The sequence below is a fragment of the Jaculus jaculus genome, chromosome 3 (genome assembly GCF_020740685.1).
Source record: "Jaculus jaculus isolate mJacJac1 chromosome 3, mJacJac1.mat.Y.cur, whole genome shotgun sequence".
NCBI lineage: Eukaryota > Metazoa > Chordata > Mammalia > Rodentia > Dipodidae > Jaculus > Jaculus jaculus.
In genome coordinates this window covers 97508187-97528858 of record NC_059104.1, presented here as the reverse complement: position 1 = coordinate 97528858, position 20672 = coordinate 97508187, and the positions used below count along the sequence as shown (strand labels likewise).

Here is a 20672-nt window from a genome sequence, read left to right as displayed (position 1 = left end):
CTTGGCTTCTCTAATTGCAGGAGGCTGCTGTTGAAAGTGAAAACTGTAAGTCACCTAGAATTCCTTGAAGAAGAAAAACTGTAAATCATAAGATATGTGTTGTATCTTTACTAAGAATTCTTTAGAGAGAAACTGGGATTCTGTGTTCTTGAGTTGAAAAGGGTAGAAGGTATTTTGGTAAGATGGTGATTCTGCACTTCTTGCAAGCTGTTGCACTCACTTTTCCCTTATGTGGGGTCCATCCATGCATAGGGCATGGCTCTTGCCTGAATTTGATTACATGTGGTTCATTATGTTTGCTCAAAAGATATTTCAAAGTGACCACAGCCTTTCTAAAAAGTGTTTATTGCGAACACATGCTTGACTTGAATTATACAAATCAAGTCACTCATACATCAGAACATTTAGAGCTGCAGTTGACTTGTTTCCAAACACGACCACAGGACAAAATGCACCAAGTTAACTGTCAAGTTTGTGTATGTATAGTTGAAATTATAAGTCCAGGAGAATTTGCCAGTGGAGTTCCCTTGACTTAGTCATTGAGGCATTAACCCCAGGACAGAGAGTTTACAATTCTTCTACAGTCCCAAAGAATTCTAGTGTATAGTTTACACATGCGATCCATCTATAGAAACTTACCATAGTTTTTACAAATAGTGACAAAGTATTTGGAAGGTGTTTCCACAGACCCTGGCATAGACATTGATGTGAAAAGCTCAAATATACCCTGATGTTTTATGTCAGATTGCAAGTCTTTGTAGATGGAATCAGTCAAAATGACACTATGACCCATCTCTATAAGGTCTGGGGTTGTGTCTTAGAATCTCCTCTCAAACATGAAAATTAGAGAAATATTTCAATACACTTGATAATCTCACCATGATCCGGGGTGGGGGATCTCTGATTGTTCTTATTAAAGATGTCATAGGAGTGACAAATGTGAACTGAAGGTATTCATACGATTTTCCAGAGATGTATTTCCCTGGTGTTTGCAGAGTTATTTTGTTTAAAGCCTCAGTGTGCAGTAGTGACTAGGTCCATATTCAGCCTCAGCTGGTACTGGCCTAAACCTAGAGAGTAACAATTAAGACAAATACATGGTATAACACAACAAGACCAGAAGGAGAATAAAGTGACATGTGTCATGTGTGGTGGCACATACCATCTCTCCCAGAACATGAAAGGCAGAGGACCAAGAGTGATGGCACATGCCTTTAATCATGATACTCGAGAGGCAGATGTATGAGGATTGTTCTGAGTTTGAGGCCATCTTGCAACTATATAGTGAAATCCAGGTCACCCTGAGATAGAGTGAGACCTTACCTTGAAAGAAAAAGAAAGAAAGAAAAAAGAAAAAAAAGAGGCAGAGATAGGAGAATGACTGTGAGTTCAGGGCCAGCCTGAGAATACCTGATGAATTCCAGGGTATCCTGTGTTAAAATGTGTCCATACACCCCACAAGAAAATGACATTTACTTTTTCTTATAAAACCATAATGATGCCAATATCTCCCACTCTTAAATCATTTATTATTGTAGGACAAAGATTAATAAATTTATATCAGTATAGCTTGTAACCACTGTGAAATTCTATTCCCTAGTGTAATGTGTATACCCATGATAAAAGCTTATGCAGTGAAAGATGAATACAGAATTTGTATTGATGAATATCAGAAGGTTAAAATCAGATTAATGGAAGAGAAGACACTAGTGTCATTCTACCTGGCTCCAAGATGGTCTGAAGAAGTGATAGAACCATGACATTTAATCTTAACATGTTTAAAAGGGTTGATCCAACTAGAGAATAGTTGTTTCACTTATATTTGGCTCCTATTACCTAGACAGTACAAAAATACTGTTCCTCAGTTCCTTTAAGGCTTCATGGTGGGTTTCTTTTTCCTCAGAAGACAATGGTTATTAGTAAAACACACCCATGAGTTCTCATATTATAACTAAGTCCTTGACATTTTACCTTATTGAGCAAAGAGCCCTGATTCATTAGTAAGTGCACCATCAGTTGAGAGTTACTTTGTGTTCTTCTAGGTGATGCAAAGGAGGATGAAATTACTCTGTCCATGACTGAAGAGACTCAGACCAATTATGTCCAGGTAATACAACTTTTTCTTTTTGCAAAGCTAGAAAGAATACTTTCCTAATTTCTTTATTTTTGGTGGAAATCATATAGGACCAGTGAGGTTTGTAATATACACTATATTTATTAGAGTGTGTGCCTATGGGGAGGGGAACCTAGAAATTTACCAATTCACCCTTGATTTCAAAGGTCTTTACAAATACCAGTGCAGATTTCACACTGCATATTGTCCTATCTTCCCTTTTCTGGAGCATTTCTATTTAGATTAAAATTTGAGTTATTTTTACTCAAATGTGGACAGGCTTATTTTATATGTTCAAAGACAGCACATATGTTTTGTCTAAGTACCATCTTCTGAAACTTGGTTTGAATAGAGTTAAGGGTATTCCCTGAGGTCAGTGTGGTGGAAGATTCTTATGTCCAATGTGGTATTGATAATACATTTTAGTCATGAAACTAAATGGAAACACAGAGACACCTCACCCTCACCTTTAGAAAGGAGGATATTCACCCCAGAATGGGATGTTTCTAGTTTCTAATGTAGCTGTGTACCTTAGGGACTCTCAACAAAGGCCAAACAGACAAAGCAGGGCTTGGAAACAACATCAGTTTCAAAAGTACTCTTCTTCAGAAAGTACCCAGCATCACAGGCCTTGTGGCAGGAACATAGGAAAGACTAATCCTTTCTTGGACAGGCTGTTCATTTCTATCCTAGATTCCATTTTCCCAAGTCACTGGGAGAACCAAAGAATCTGGGCAAAGTGAACACAGCTTGATCTAGAACTCAGATTGTTTTTTCTTCTTTCCATTACAGGTTGGATCAAGGAACACTGCATTGTGTAGGTATTCTGAAATCACTTTCTAAAGATACATTTTAAATAAGAATGCTGTAAATATTGGGCTTCCTGTCTTTCTGCTTCACCGCTATGATCTCTGACTTCTGCTGGGAATGAGGTTTGAGTATATAGTCCCTGGAGTCAGTGTTGTTCCCTCCATTTTGTTTCAGATTTTGTGAATGATTGTGTGTCTGTATATAGGTTTTTTTTTTCCCTTGAGGACATGAATTTTTATCCCAATTATTCAACCTAATTTTCTCTCTCTCTCTCTCTCTCTCTCTCTCTCTCTCTCTCTCTCTCTCTCTCTTTGGTGTTTTGAAGTAGGGTCTCACTCTAGCCCAGGCTGACCTAAAATACACTATGGAGTCTCAAGTTGGCACCACACTCATGGCGATCCTCCTACCTCTGCCTCCTGAGTGCTGGGATTAAAGGCGTGTGCCACCACACCCAGCTCCAACCTAATTTTCAATGGCAGTTTGTCAAGAAAAAAAAAATTCCAAATACAGACTCTACCTACATTATCTAGTTCCAACCTCATCAAAAACATGTATGGTACATTTATTTCCCTGAGTACCCCTATGCAGATGAATAAAGCAATACACAGAAGTAACAAGGCTCACCAAACTGTGGGATAAAAAAGCCACAAGACAATCTCAAATAAGTGGTAAATATTGTACTTAAAGTACCCACCTCTATTCAGTCCACCATGAGATCAGTAGGCACTGGATAAGAGTTCTAGACTCTCAGAGTTGGTTATGTCTCAGTTGGCGGGGAGCTTATTTTGCACGTAGGAAGCTCATGGGCCAATTCCCAGCATTACTGAAACAAAAGCTATTCATACCAGGGATACTCCAGTTTACAAAGATCTTAAGCACAATCATGATTGCCTCACTGGTCATGAGAGAGGCTGGGCATGGTGGCACATGAATTTAATCCCAGCACTCATGGGTGGAGACAGAGGTAAAAGGATCACCATTTCAGCCAGCCTGAAACTGATAGTGAACTCGAGGACTTCACGACCTACAGAGAGACTCTAGCTCAAATAAATAAATGAATAAAAATATAAATAAACAAATCTGAGATAGAATTCACCTGTAGATATCACAGTGAATGACATAAAGTCCCACATTCTTCTGGTCAGATCATGGTTTCTGAAAATGAGAGACTCCACATGAAAATAGCGAGTGTGTGCCATAATTACATGTCTAATAGGCGTGGCTCATTATAGCTAGAACTGTTGAAATACTTTCACCAATTGACCAGCATTATTAGGAGTCCAAATAGCAACAGAGCCTAGTGATAGTGTCCACTCAGAATGCCAGTCAATAATTCTTAATCAGGGTCAATCATTCTGTTGGTATTACATTTATGAAAGTGAGCCGGACTCTGCTCAAAAAGTACTTTTTCTGAATGATATTGGGCCTGCTGACAGGGAAATGAAATCACATGGATCTAATCCATTCTGTGGATTTGTATGTTGATACAAATTGAAAAGTGAGGCTGTTTATCATTTTTTCAGAATGCTTCATCATTACGATGTGTCTGTGTGTGCAGGCCTTGCCTATGGAGGACCTTGGCAGGAGTAGTTCAATAGGCTATGAATATAGTGTGCATGAACAGAGCATGCATGAATTCCTGGATTCAATTCCTAGTACTGAACAAAAGAAGACATGATTGAGTACTCCTGTCAACCTACATATCAGAAAGAAAGAACAATAGAATCAGATATTAAAAGTTCTCATCAGCTACATTTAAAAAAATTCTTCATTGTATTAGTTTTTATTATTTATGTACATAGTCTGTATACAGTCATGTTGGTACCATAGTTAGCCTCCTCCTTTCATTCCCCCTCTGCTGGGACCTCCCTTGTTGGGGAATGTGGATCGTGCATTGGGGGGTTAGCCATCAGTTATGGGTAAGATGTATTGTCTCTGTGCATGATGTCCCAACATGTGGCTCTAACCATCTGTCAGCCCCCTCTTTCACAAAGTTCTCTGAGCCATTTTGGGTTTATTTTAGGTCTACTTCAGTCAGAATGTTTCGGGAGCCTCTGTGTGTGGATATCTTGTTTCATAGGAGTTGAGTGTTCTCTGTGTGTATCTCCTTCACCCTTTTGCTGGTACTAGGTTCACCAAGAAAGCAGCACTCTTGCTCATTTCTTCAATTACTTTGGTTTCAGGTGGGGACCAGGTGAGTTGTGATGTGTTAATTCTGTCTTCAGTATGTGTCCATCTGAAAAAGAGAAGGACATTCTCCAGTGGAAAGTGAAGTCAGCACCAGATAAATGGGATAACCATCATTTTTTTACAGATAATTTAATAGGTATGGGCCCTCTTGTAGCCCATGATTGGTGGGAGCTTGATAAAGTAGAGTAGGCTTGTTTTGGGGATATGTTTCTGACTTGTTTCCCAGCTCCAGCTATGGGTTGCATTCCACTGAGCAGTTCAGTTAGCCAAATCAAAAGCATTTGGTTACCCACCATGGGTTTGCATCCACTGTACTTGTATGTACATCATGTCAGGTTGTTTGTTGCTAAGTAGCTTAGAACATGACTTGCTTTGACAAATTTTTCTCATTTGCCCTTACTCATTCATATAACATCTTCTGTCTCTAAACACGCTGACTATCTGGAGCCTGGCTCTCTTCCAGATTCCAACCAGGTCACTCCATGTTCCATACTAACAGCACATGGTGTCTTCAGTAGTAGGGTCTTTCCACTAACGTTTGGTGGGTCATCAAGTACTCCGATGGAAACCTGTCTTACTTTGGGAATCCTTGTAGTTCTCTCTGACCAACAGCTAATTGTAGATGTTAGCCATGTAGTGGTACTGGAGGTAACCCAAGGAAAAGAAGGAAGAAATAGTTAGGTAATATAAACAATGTAGAGATAGATGAGGGAGAGAGAGAGAGAAAAACAGGAGAAGATTAAGGTACAAAACTGGGCACCAATGGCAATGGTACTATAAAGTTGTACATCCTAAAAGATAGACTAAATGGTTGAAACTTCATCATGTCCTTAGAAGGAACACATGAATTATGGGGCCCTGTAGAGACTATGATGAAGACCAATGTTAGTTCATTTTTATTATTAGGTATGGAAATATTTTGTATGTAAACATCACATGTTGGTACCATCCTTTCCCTCCTCCATACCCCTTTTCTGAAAAGGCCTTTCAAGTTGGGAATACAGATCCACCCCATGGGGATTGTGGGTCTTGTATTGTGGGGGAGGACAGAGGCCATGTCTCTGTGCACAGCATCCCTCTAACAATCTTTCCACCCCTCTTCCACAAAATTCTCTGAGACATGCTGGGAGCATCTTAATCTCCTTCAGTGATGGGCAACTAGGAACATCTGGATCTCTGGTTTGGTAGATGTTGAGTGTCCTCAGTATGTTTCTCCATCACCCTTGTACTGATATCAGCTTAAGTAAGAGAGCAGCACTCTTGCTCATTTCCCTAATTCCTCTGTGGTTTCAGCTGGGGCCGGGGTAGAGTGCACTGGGTTGTTTATCTCCTCAGGTATAGTTCCCATCAGAAAAATAGAAGCAGATTCTCCAACAGAGAGTGAAGTCAGGACTGGTTAAGTGGAATAACCATTATTAATTTACAGAGCATTAAAAGAGTTTAGACACTCATATATTCATTATATTCATTCATTGGCTTAAGCAGATTATGTACTGTGGGAGCCTTGAAGGAGTAAGCCCTTCAAGTCTGTGCATCTCATCTAGGTCAAATTGTGGCTGTAAAACACTTTACACTATGTCTTTTGATGCTTTTCATAGTCATGTGGTCAGCTCTGAGAGTCATTATGTCTGTATGCTTGAGGTCTCTAGGTCCCAAGTCTGGCCAGGCTCTGCAGTGTGCTGGCTTTATGTTTATTGTGACAGTGGGAAAAATAAATATGTCTTGCTTCAGTAGCATTTGGTAACTCTGTGGATATGTGGTCTGGTTTCATTTGCATTAATTATGTTTATTATCTACTTTTACAGAACTCATGTTTTCTGATTTCTCAAGTTTGAATTACTCTGTGATTTACCATTCCTTTATTAAATCTTTAAATTTTAATTATTATACTCATTTAATGCATTAATGCACATAACAGTGCTATATACTTCTATTTCAACAATGTTTATGGTGCATTCCACACTTAATTCTAAATTCTTACTTTTTTCAGGTCGTTATATTCGCAGAACTTTTTCAGCTCCACACTGTTCTGACAGTTTCTTTCCTTTGTGTCCTTCAAATGATAAGTGTTTTGGAGGTTGAAACTTCATTTTGTCAATTTCTAATCAAGTGACATAGTGGTCTCGTACTACATGTTCATGTGGTGGAATTGTACCAGTCCTTTTGTATGAGAATTTTTTTGTTGTTGTATTGCTCTGAGATAGCTCTGAATACTTCCAGATGTAAACAGTTATCTATGAGTCAGATCAAGAAATGATAGTTCTCTTGGAATGTGACTCTGAAGGTGTACATTAGAATTCTCTCATGCACACGTCTTCATGGTTTACATCTTGTCCATGGTGGGACTGCAACTGTCTAGTCCAACTTTGACCTAGAGAGTACAGGGTGGTGTTAGGAGACATTAAGATTCCATGAAGCATCTTGATCATGAAAAATGCCTCCTGCAGTATAGAAGAGTTGGTTATTTTCCAGGATCCCCAAATACCTATGATGTATTTAGGAAGGGAGAATGTTTGGCAGTCTTCATGTTTTCACAATCACAGATGTCACCCACTTAACTGTTTTTTGAATACTTTGGATCATAGTGTTTGTGACAATATCTTAAAATGTTTGTGATTAGCTGCTACATAGTAAGAATTATAACTCTGATTGTTTCATGGCTTTAGAACATCACCCATGGAGGCTCAAAAGTGATCATCATGAGTGAATAGGACACTTACACTATTTCCTGTTGTCTTTCTTTGCCATTAGCAGAATGCCAAGAGAGAAACTACTTATGTTTTTGTAGCTTCTTGTGTAGTGTCTGATATGACTGATGAAGCTGCTGGAGTAACTACTCTATCTAAGCTCTATTGAACAGCCATGAAGCTCCAAGTGTATTCTAAGTAAAACGTGAGCCATAGCAGAAAGACCAAAGTTACTCTGTTGTTTTCATAGGTGTACCAGACAGCTCTGCACCTGAGGAATATATGGACAAGGAAACCCCAATTGAAGTGAGTAAAGGGTAAAGGTAAAGGGACCTACTCTTGCCTGAAATAACAATGTTGCTTTATTTCCTGATTTGTTGAGGTTGGTATGAAAATATGATACCAAGCATTATAGATACTTAAATATAGCAGATCCTATTTTGTGGAATAGTAGACTATTCAATACCAACTGTTGTCTTATGTGAAAGAACCTTTGGAAATGTTGGCATCCCGTTAAACACAAGGCATCCTCCGACTTGGAAGCAGTGTCTTCTCCTGGGATGAAGTATATTGAATTCATGACCTAAAGAGAGAGAAAAATATCTTTCCCATGAAGAGATCATGGGTTCACAATGATATGCTATTCTTTCTTTGTAAGCCCTTCACTTTTCAATGCTTCTTATATGTCTTCACTATAAGGAAGAGAAAAAACACCATGTGCCCACAGGTACATGACTTAGTTCTTACACTATTTTTGTTTGTATTATTGCAGATACATGCTGATGAAAATTCAACTGGTAAGCATTGTAGAAATGTTTGGCAAAAGGAAATTACATATTTGTTTGTTTTTGGTTTTTTGAGGGAGGGTCTCACTCTCGTCTAGGCTGACCTGGAATTCACTCTGTATTCTCAGGATGGCCTTGAACTCATGGTGATCCTGCTACCTCTGTCTCTCAAGTGCTGGGATTAAAGGCACGTGCCACCACACCGGCTTCCCACATTTGGAATACATACTGAATTCTCTATGAAGAGAAACTGTAATTCTCACTTTCTGGAGGGTGAAAGTATTGAGGATGTCTTAGAGAAAAAAAAAAATGCTTTCTAGTTCAAAAATTCTAGCCAAGTGTCTGAAAGTAGTTACACTCACAGTACGTTTACTTGGGGTTGTGTACTTGAAGAATGCTGGGACCGTGTGCTAATATAGCTTTTTATTTTGAATATATGTGTGGTTATGACAGTTATGATTTCTCTGAAGTTATATGAGGTTTTAAACACATGTGCCTGCAACCGGTTCCTTAAACAAATCCATGGCTAATATACTTTAAATGATGTCTATGTCAGGTATTCATCCAGTGCTCAGTACATTATGGGCTGAAGTTGATTTGATGTCACCCCTGATACGGTACCTGAGCTTTCATATTTTATGTGGGCAAGTGGAAACATGAATCCAGATGTGTGGACCTATCTGTTTCTCTCTGGTTTGCAGTTAGTTGTACTTATGCCTTGTTATGGAGACACTAGCCCGAGAGCTGAAAGTCTATAGAGCCTGTGTATTCCTGAAGTACTGCAGGCTCTACTTCATAGATCATATCTAACCACAGAGTTCCTTCAGTTGTCACATAAACTACACGTAACATGAAGGTGTTTCCACAGACTTTGGCATAGTTGTACATGTGATGAGCAGAAATGTAACTTGTTGAATCAGTGAATAGGTTTGACGGTGAGCTCAATTTGTTAGGTCAACATGCATTCCCTATGAAAATAGTTAGGACACCTCTTAGAAACTGACCACAGACCTAAAATTAGTTCAATAATTTTGTGCACTTGATAATTTAACCTTAAGATAACAAAATGCTCAAGTGTTTGCCTATTAAAAACTTTAAGAGTTGGAATAAACAAAGGCTGAAAGTGGGTTCTCTGCTTGGTTTTCATACTGGTTCAGATTCTGTTATGCTTCGGGGTTCAGGGCACCAGGACCCAAACCCTGCCACCCCCCATACGAACATGGCTATGGTGTCTGTCTAGTGTGGTCTCTGCAGACACTAACTCAAGAGACACAGGGCATGGAAAATGAAGAATGGAAGGAAAGTTGTGATTATCATTTTTAGGATTTTCAATACTTTTGTCACTTTTCTTGTATATTCATGAACCTAGGATCAGCAGGTAATATAATGGAGAGTTTCCACGTATCATTTCCAGAACGCTGTAAACATTTCATTGTAAGTTCTATGGTCATTATATAGAATGGTGAAATACAGTTGTAACATAGGCAAATCTGATGGTTTTGGTCCATGTAAAGAGCACATGACCTTTTTATTGACTTCCACATGAGAAGAATTTACCAGAGTGTTACTGGATCATTGTATGTAGTTGAGGCCTTGTGTAGATTGACCATCTTGACCCACCAAAATGTGGACTGTGAGCATAAATACCAATACTTCCACCCTCATGGCTTGATTCTCTACCCACACTTCTTCCACCAAGGAACATAGTAGAATCCAATTAGAAAGAAATGACCACCTTCTTCTGCCAAAGAGTCAATTATAGTTAGTAATCAACTAGCAAAACTGCAAGGAGGGCAAAGGTGAGCTCACTCCGGATAGCCCAGGGAAGCCATTCTCCTGACCTGCTTCTTCATCTGCCCCCGGCTTTTATTAGTAAGTGGTTTGGTTGCTGTTCTGTGTGTCCTTTTGTGGAAACCATATAAATGATCTACCGATGCTTATTTAGTTAAAAATCAGCATGACCATATGTCAAACACTCTAATCTGTGACAATTTAGTAAATTTTTCTTTGCCTAGAAATAAATATATCTGAGGTTGCCTTATTAATTCTAGGTTGATGTTCAATGATCCAGTACTGCCTCATCTGGTGTGGGCAAGAGTTAGTGATCCACTCTCTCTATTGACCTTTTGTAATAGTAAGACAGATCAATGAAATTTCATAAGTCTTTTGGGAGTGTAAAGAGTGAATATGGGTGTAAATGATCATGTTCGTAGTCAGATCCAATGAGAGAGAGTCCCAGGAATGGTCTGGGATTGCCTTCTCCTCAAGTAGTGAGAGTATCTGAAAGGTATCAGTGAAAATGAGGAAACATGTGCAGGGGCTTTATGCCTTTACCTTCTCAGAGACATCATTGAGAGAGTGCTATCTGCAAGCTAAGGATGCCCTTGTTTGGGCTACTATTTAAAGATAGTTGTTTCCAAAAAACCTTTTCTTCCTGCTCCTGCCATGGCAAAACCCAAAGCCTTTGTATTTCATCTCTGTAATTGTGCACATGATATGTTGTATTGAGGTTTGAGCCTTGACCTCTGATACAAGGAATGCAGTTGTTTACAGCTCACACATGGCCCTGACATGAACCAGGAGTGTGGGATATAAACTCAGTGAGTCTCAGATCCCTGTGGATCCTCTTCCTTACCCAAAAAGTGCAACCTTTACAGTCCTTCCTTGTGATTTTTAAAAAAATGTATGTGTGATTCTCTCTGAGGTTATAAATTCTCAGAAAATATTTATGGCTTACAACAGAATTACCCAGAACTAGTTCTTAATACAAAGCCACAACAAATGCATAATTTACATGAGTTTGGAGTAACTCATGCCATCATCTAAATTATGCCTGGAATAGGATAAAAAGAAATACTGTGGGCTTCCAAATTTATATGTCGGCAAGTGAAAACTGGAATTCTGATGTGTGGACCAGTGGTTCTCAGATTCTCAAGTATATCTTGGGATTTTTCATGGACTCACTGGATGAAGAGCTGAAAGACTACAGTGCCAGAGTCCCCCTGAAGTACTCCAAACTCTAGTTCATAGGTGGACCCATCCCTGGCATTTCCTCAGTTGTCACACAGGCTATATAAATAATGAGATGGTGTTTCTATAAGCATTGGCATAGTCATTTATTTGAAAAGCACATATATATCCTCTGTTTCAGCTCAGTGTACACGTACTGTATGGAACAAGCAATCGATAATACAATGTGAATCACTTATTTAAGTCATAGGGCCATGTCTTGAGAACTAGCCTCAAACATGAAAACTCGTGAAATATTAGTATTCATGATATTTCCACCTGTGCTCTAATATTGGAATTCAGATAAAAACTGAAAGTGTGTTGTCATTTGGTTTTCCATAATGCTGCACATTCTGTTGTTCTCATGGCATGAGATCATGAAGACCTGATCTGAGTCACACCCCATGATGAACTCTGTCAATGGTGACTAGCTAGTGTGCTCTCTGTAGCTAAGAATTCATAGGAAATCCAGGTCATGGAAAAAGATGGATGAGTAGAAAAAGATTGTTAGTGTTTTCACTTCTTTTGTAATTTTTGTTATGTCTGATTGTGGGATCATCAGTTAGAATAGTAGCATTTTTGCCTTGAATTAGGTCCAGGTCTCTGATGCAAGCTTGCTTTCCATGCTGTGGAAAGTAGATAGAATGAATGAATGCAGTAGTAACAGGTTGGTCTGATGGTTTGGGTCCTTGTAAAGAAAATAGCAGCACTTTAGTTCATTTCTAAATGTGTAGAAGAAATGACCAGGTTCTGACATCTAATCATACTGCACTTTAAAGCTTGCACATATTGACTCTCTTTGGTCTGTGCATTTATGTAGTATGTATGTATATATGTAGATAGGGAAATATAGATATACATTATATATTGTATATAACTTCAAGTATGTAATCAATATGACCCAACTCTGTAAGGTCTGGGTTTGTGTCTTAGAATCTCTTTCCAAACATGAACATTAGAGAAATAATTCAATACACTTGATAACTTCACCCTGAGCCAAAAGGAAAAGATCTAATTATGCTTATGAAATCCTTATAGGAGTGACAAATAAGCCTCATTGTTCTGTAGTGGGTAGATCCCCATTGTACCCCAGCTCACGGTACTGACACTATCTAAACCTAGAAAATCACAATCAAGACAAATACAGGGTATAATACAGAAAGCCCAGAAGGACAATAAAGTGACATGTGTCAGTCACTGTGGCACAGTACATTATGCCCACACTTGGGAGACAGAAGTGGATTATCGCTGTGATTTTGTGGCCAGAGGATACATAGTGAATTCCAGGTTAGCTTATGCTAGACTGTGACCCATCCTGAAACTTGACACACACACACATATATATTACTGCTTTTCATAAAAGCATAATAATGTGAACATCTTTTACTCTTATATCACTTATTGTATGATGAAAGATTAATGGATGTATATCATTCCAGCTTGTGACCAGTGATAAATTCTTTTCCCTAGTATAATCTGTATCTTATCCAGGATAAAATCATATGCACCAAATGATGAATACAGAATTTGTATTCATGAATATCAGAAGGCTCAAATAGATTTAACAGATATGAAGACACTAGTGTCATTCCACCAGGCTTTAGCATGGTCTGAAGAAGTGATAGAACACTGACATTTACCATAACATGCTTCAAAGTGTTGATCCCATTGGAGAAGTGTTGTTTCACATTGTGTTAGGCTCTTATTACTAAGAAAGTAAAATATACCGCTCCCCAATTCTCTTATTGGTTCTCATGCTCTTTTTTTTCTTGTCAGAAGCCAACAATTGTTGTTATTCAGGTACACCCATAAATTCTCATAGTATAACTAAGTCCTTGACCATTCACTATACCAAGCAAAGAACCCTGATCCAGTAATAACTGCACCATCAGTTGAGAGTTACTTTGTTCCCTTCTAGTTGATCCCAAGGAGGAGAAAATTACTCTATCCATGACGGAACAGAGAGAGACACATTTTGTTCAGGTAATACATCCCTTTCTTTTGCAGAGCTATAAAGGATACTTTCTTGATTCCTTAATTTTTGGTGGATATTATATGAACACTGAGGTTAATTACATACCCTACTGGTAGTGGAGTTTTTGCCTAGGAAGGGGATGAAATGGAATTTTACCCACTCACCCCTGATTTCCAGAGTAAATGCCAGTGCAGGTGCATTATTCAGGCAACTTCCTTTTCCTGGAGCAAGTGTTTATATTGAGATGAAAATATGAGTTATTTTTACTCAAATGTGGACAGGCCTGTTGTGTATGGTCAAAAAAGTATATGTGAAAAAAAGTCTATGTGTTTTTTCTAAGTACCCTCTTCTGATACTTCTGAGGGCTTCTATGTTTTCATAAAAGCATAATAACATAGAACTTAGGGTGTTTCCCAACTTCTGTGTGGTGGAAGAGTCTTCTGTCCACTGTTGTCATATTGATAATACCTGTCAGTGATGAGGCCTGGTGTAAGCAATGGGGCCATAGAGACCCCTCGTACTCCCCTGTAGAAAGGAGGAAGCTCACCCAATAACAGGATGTTCTAAGTTTCTCTATCATGCAGCCATGTTTATGAGGGACTCTCAATGAAGGCCAGACAGACATAACTGGTCTTTGAAACAGCTTAAGTGTCAAAAGTACTCTCTCTCACAACGTTCCCAGCATCATGTCTTTTGACAGCAAGATAGAAGAGACGAAGACCGTCTTGGACCAACTATTTTTTTCTATCCTCTATCGCATTTTCCCAAGTCACTGGAGAACCAAAGAATCTGGTCAAATAGAACCCAGCTTGATATGGAACTCAGATTATTTTTCCTTTCTCCATTACAGGTTGGCTCATGGAAGACAGGACTGTGTATGTATTCAGAAATCATTTTCAGAAGACATGCTTTAATTAAGAATGATATAAATATTGGTTCTTTTATCTGGTTCACCACTATGATCTGTGCCTTATGCTAGGAAGGAGGATTGAGGATATAGCCCCTGGATTCAGCAGTTTTCCCTTTATTTTCTTTTGATTTTGTGGATGAGTGCATGTCTATATATAGGTCTTTTTTTCTCAAGGACATTAATTTTTTTAATTTTGTTTTTCTGAGGGAGGGTCTTGCTCTTACTCAGGTCGACCTGTAATTCACTATGTCATCTCAGGGTGACCTCAAACTCACAGCGATCCTCCTATCTCTGAGTGCTGGGATTAAAGGCGTGTGCCACCATGCCCGGCTCGAGGACATTAATTTTTATTCCATTTACCCAGCATAATTTTCAATGGCAGTTTCTGTAGAAAAAAGTTTATTCCCAACACTGACTCTACATACATATCTAGTTCCAACCTCATCAAAAACGTATTTGTTAGATTTATATGCCCTCCACAGATGAATAAACCAAGACACAGTGGTAATTGTCCAGGCTCAACAACCTAGGGGTGCAAAAGCCACAAGATAATCCCAAATGTGTAGTCTAATATTTCTTTTAAAGGTCCACCTCTATTCCCCCAGGTCAGTAGGCCCTGTGTAAGAGGTCTGGACTACCAGTGTTGTTTATATAGCTCAATTGGTAGAGAGTTTCTTTTGCATGCAGGAATGCTATTGTTCAATTCCCAAATTAATGTGCTGAAAAAAAGATACTCTAATTATTCTACGCATGCCAGGGATATTGCAGTTAACAAAGATCCCAAACACTATCATGAATGCCACAATGGTCATGAGAGAGGCTGTGCATGGTGGAATACTTATTTTATACCAGCACACAGGGGTGGAGTCAGAGTTAAGAGGATCACTATGAGTGGAGGCCAGCCTGTGACTTCAAAGTGAATTCCAGGACAACATGAGCCAAAGCAAGAACCTATCTCAAGGGAAAAAAAAAAAAGGAAAGAAAGAAAGAAAGAAAACGACAAAGGATAAAGAAGCTGAGATAGCATTCACCTGCAGACATTTATAGGAAAATGATACCAACTCCCAGAACATTCCTGTCAAATCATGGTTTCTGAAAATGAGAGACACCCCCCATGAAAATGTATGGGTGTGCAACGTAATTGATCCTTATTAGGCATGTGTCATTGTGGCTAGAATTTTGGAAGTACTTTAGCCAATTTTCCAACATGATTAGGAGCCCAAAGAGCAACAGAGCTTAGACATAGTGTCCACTCAGAATGCCAGTCAACAATTGTTAGCCAGGGTCAATCATTCTGTTGGTAGCACACTTATGCAGTAAGCTGGACTCTGCTCCAAAAGTACTTTTCCCAGATGATAATGTGCATGTTGGCAGTGCAATGGAAGCATACAGAGCCAACCCACTGTGTGTATTTGTATCAACAGCATTGAAAAGTGTGACTGGATGTCATTTTTTCAGAGTGCTTCATCATTAGGGTGTATGTGTGCATGCAGGCTTTGCAATGTAGGACTTTGATAAGAGGAGTAAGAATTAAGTTTAAATGAAGACAGCATGTGCGAATCCCTGGATTCAAATCTTAGTACTTACCAAAAGCAGACCTAGTTGAGTAATCCTCCAATCCTACACCTCAGGAGAAAAAGGCAATAGGATCAGAAATTCAAGGTTATCACCAGCTACATTGTTACAGTATTACATTTGCTACAACTGGTAAACACAAATTGATACTTGCCAGCCTGGCTCAGCACTTTACATAGCGTCACTCCTTGGGATGGATATTTGGGAGATTTGTGTATTCACATGATCGTTTTTCAGTATCACTATAATGGTCCTTTTTATGGCAAGCTCAATAGATTGCCTATTTTTAAATAAGAAAGTCATTGACAGAGAGAGAGAGAGAGAGACAGACAGACAGACAGACAGACAGACAGACAGACAGGGAGGAAGAGAGGAGGGAATTGGTGTCCCACAGGCTGAGCCACTGCCATTGAACTCCCAATGCATCTGCCCCCTCTGTGCATACATGACCTTGTGCCCTTGTGTCACTAGTTTATGTGGGACTGGGAGAGTTGAATATGAGTCCTTAAGCTTCACAGGCAAGTGCCTTACCTGCTATACCATCCATCCATCTAGCTGTCAGTCCTTTTGAAACCATACACACCCAGTATACTTCAATAACTAATCTTTACCAAGTTGCTCAGAAGCCTTGGATACATCTTATATTCTTTTTTGTTTTTATAATGTCATTCAGTGGAAATCAGAGTTCACCTTTTCCATGATACTCTGTTTTACTAACCCATATATATTTAAGATTCTGCCTTTCTCATTAATGAGTGCACATGAACGGAAAGGTGTCCAACTATTAACCTCTGCAAGGAAATCATGTTTGATTCCAGTTTGGGTGACTACAGTTAACATTGGTATTGCTGTTAGCTTCTTCTTGCTGGCCTGGGGAGAGGGGACACACCTGACAAGAAGGAGATCATGGGAGGAGGGTGTTTGTTTCAAGTTTCAAGTTTTGCGGGGAAGTTTCACTGTGGCAGGGAAAGTATCACACAGCAGACACTGGGCATCAAATCCTGTCATATCAGCTGGAAGAGAGCAGAAAGGATGATCTATCTCTGAACACCAATTAAGCTGCAGTAGTAAATCCTCAAGATCCACTCCGTAGTTTCACACTTCATCTACCATTACTTCATGGGCTAAAGACTCCAACAGCTGAGCATGGAATATGAGGAGTCTTCATAAACATAGGAGGCTCTGGGGACATTTTACATTCCAACTCACATTTTGTGTTTGCTTTTCTAGGAATTTGTTTGTTTCTTTGTTTGTGTAGTTTTGTTTTTCAAGGTAGGGTATGACTCTATCCCAGGCTGACCTGAAATTTACTATGTAGTCTCTGGGTGACCTTAAAGTCATTGTGATCCTCTTACCTGTACCTCACAAATGCTGAAAATAAAGGTGTGCACCTCTTTGCAATGCACAATTTAGTCCTATACACTTGTATATCAGCATTGTTTTGTTGCATTGCACACAGAATTCTAAATTGTTACTTTCTTCAGGTCAACATATGTGTGGAGCTTTTTCTACTCCCCACATTTCTAACTATGTCGTTCCACTGTGTACTACAATTGGTAAGTATTTTGGAGATTTCAATTTCATCTCTTTTCAATTTATAATTAAGTTGCATATTTGTCTGATACTATAAGTTCGTGTGGTAGAATTGTACAGGTCCACTTGTGTGAGAATTTTTTTGCTTTTGTATATCTTTGAGATAACTCTGAAAACTTCCAGACATACACAGTTATGGGGAGAGATGTGTCATGCAGATCCCCTAATTATAGTTTTCCTGGAAAGCATCTCTGAAGGAGTACATTTCAGTTCTCCCATGCATGGGACATCAAGATTTGAATTTTCTCCATAATGGGACAGCTACTGTCTAATCCAACTCTTGAACTAGAGAATGGAAGACTGAACAGGAGAGGTTAAGATCCTATCAAGCATCTTGATCATGAATAATCCTTCCTTCAGTTTATAAGTATTGGTTATTTTCGAGGATCCCCAAATACGTATGATTTTTTTTGTGGATGGGAGAATTGTTCTCCGTATTTATGTTTTCCTGTTCACAGATGTCACCCACTTAACATGTCATATTATCTGTGCACCCAAGATGGCCTCAAACTCTCATGAGTCCACCTTCTGAGTTCTGGGATTAGAATCATATGCCACCCCACTCTGCTCAGCTTGATTATTGCATATAAGTTACAGTGACTTTAGCATCAAGTCCAAGTCTTCTATGAGTGATTACTTTGTGCACTTTCCCCATCTTTCTTCTAGTCAGGAAGTTGGTACTTCAACAGCTCACACTTTCTATCCAGTGCCATACCCACATGTATACATATAGAATAGCCATGAGTGACTGATAAACACTCACCAACAAAACTAACATTTGTTATGTTTCCTTCTAGATGTTATGCCAGGCAAAATGGTAGAAGAATCAGAAAATACTGTAAGAGCACTTTAAAACAATTACATAGAAATGTAAATCCATTGTCAGTCAATGTGCATTATTCTTAGAAATATGATCTGGGTGGGTGCACTTGACTGGTAATCTCCTATCAACTGATTCATTACTCTCTTCTACAGTTAATGTTGTCACATCTATGATAAGTGAACAGTACCGGGTTTAACCCACAAATGATATTCCTTCTTGTTCTAGGAATTGTGTATCTGAGGGTTGGGGAAATGACTAAGTGGTTAAAGGAACTTGCTTTTAAAGTTGGCCAGCCCAGCTTTGATGCCCCAGTACCAACATAAAACCAGATTCACAAAGTGGTGCATACATCTGCAGCTTGTTTGCAGACACAAAACGTCCTGGTACTCCGGGAGCAGCTATACTTACTCACTCAGTCTCTTTGAAATAAATTTTTAAAAGAAATTTACAGAAAAGAATTTTAGTTTGAATGAAGGTAGAAAAGAAGTTGTGAAAGATACTGAATGTGAAATCCACTAGCCTTTTGGAACTGTGTCTTATGCGAAAGCTTTGTAGCTATGTTACCATTGTTTAAATGTACTGTTTCCCTGTCTGTTGTCCTACATTATCAAAATAAACCAGACCTATATAAAGTGTATGGCATACCTTGAACAAACCATATTTTTTTTCTATCATTGCAGGATACCACCAGATCAGAACCTGGTATGTATTCTGAATCAAGTCATTTGTTATGGAAGTATCTTACTGTTTCAGTCTTGAGATGCCTGGATCTGAGTTCCTGCTAGGAATGAGGGTTGAGGGTGTGGTGTTGAGGTGAAAAGGTTCTGCCATGATATGTATATTGAATGCCTATGGAACACTGAGGTTGATCCTGTATGAGCCAAAGTTGCCTTTTAATGTGTAGGATGGAATAGATTCTCCATTGTCCTTATTGACTTTCTTCTTGTAATGTAGATCAATGGAATTTCACTAATGCCACATGTATCAAGTGTGAAGGTGGGCTAGGGAAATGGCCTCACAGTTAAGGCATTTGCCTGCAAAGCCTAAGGAGCCAGAGTCAATTCCCTATAAGTCACATGAGCCAGATACACAAGAAGGCACATGTGTCTAATTTTCATTTGCAGTGGCTATAGGCCCTGGCATGCCTCTTTTCTTTTCTCTCTCCCCATTTCTCCTACTCTCTCTCTCTCAAATAAATAAATAAATAAATAATAAAATACTTAAAAACAGTGAAGATTGCTATCAGAGGGTCCTTGTCAAATCCAATATGGACAGTCCAGTATCAGTTAGCTTGGGCCCTCTGCTCAGGAGAATGAGGGCATGTGAAATGTACCAGTAAAGACAAGGAAATATGTATGGAGGCTCTTGTGCTATCCTTTTTCAAAGGCATGATTGTAAGCAGTGCTGTGTACACATTGGATGTGCCTTGCTTCTGACTTAACAATGACCTTTCCTTGAGGACCTATTGCTACCTGTTTCTGCAACTGCCAAAATTACATGCCTTTTGTAGTTCTCTTAAAGAACTGTGTCCATGAAGTGTAGTATTAGGTTTTGATCAGTGACCTACTTATAAGAAATGTAATTCAGCACTGAAGCAGACCAAAAATGAACCCAACATGGCTCAGGGAAATCTTGCGGAAGAGGGGGCGGAAAGAATGTCAGAGTTACATGTTGGGTCATGATTTTCAGAGACATTTATCATACTAATAACTGGGGGCTAACTCCACAATGCACGACCCATTTTCAATAACAAGGAGGGTCTAATGGGAGGGGGTAGATCACAGATGAGCCTAAATAATGGTACCAAACTGCCTGTATTTACTGAAAAGAATACTAATAAATTAAATTAAAAAAAAAAAAAAAGAAATGTAATGGAAAAAGTCTCACATAGCACTGACATGAACCTGGGCATAAGGGCTTAAAGTGTGAGCCAAAAGAGAGAGAGATGTGCTCTCTCTTCCTACAGTGACCTATAGCATTAATTATTGTAATTAATTATTAAATAATTAAATATAATTAAATAATATTATAATTAATTATAACATTATACATTAATGTTCCTCTCTCCATCATTGATCCTGGTCAGAAGGGCATGCTCAAGTACCTAAACTGTATTTTGGAGGGGATCATTTGGACCTGTGTGTTTTCATGGTCTCTGATGCCACTCCCTAAACCATTTTATTTTGAATACCCTTGAACCAT

General features: G+C 38.9%; 1 protein-coding gene across 1 annotated transcript in view; it reads left to right on the top strand.

Moving 5' to 3' along the window:
* LOC123459443 overlaps positions 1-20672 on the top strand; it is a 41062-nt gene that overhangs the window by 7317 nt on the left and 13073 nt on the right. The window contains exons 4-13 of the mRNA XM_045146068.1: positions 2043-2107; positions 2906-2930; positions 8051-8106; positions 8573-8597; positions 13371-13394; positions 13513-13577; positions 14420-14444; positions 17539-17610; positions 18445-18485; positions 19151-19172. Coding sequence (XP_045002003.1) covers positions 2043-2107; positions 2906-2930; positions 8051-8106; positions 8573-8597; positions 13371-13394; positions 13513-13577; positions 14420-14444; positions 17539-17610; positions 18445-18485; positions 19151-19172 — 420 coding nt within the window. The remainder of the gene's footprint in view (positions 1-2042; positions 2108-2905; positions 2931-8050; positions 8107-8572; positions 8598-13370; positions 13395-13512; positions 13578-14419; positions 14445-17538; positions 17611-18444; positions 18486-19150; positions 19173-20672) is intronic.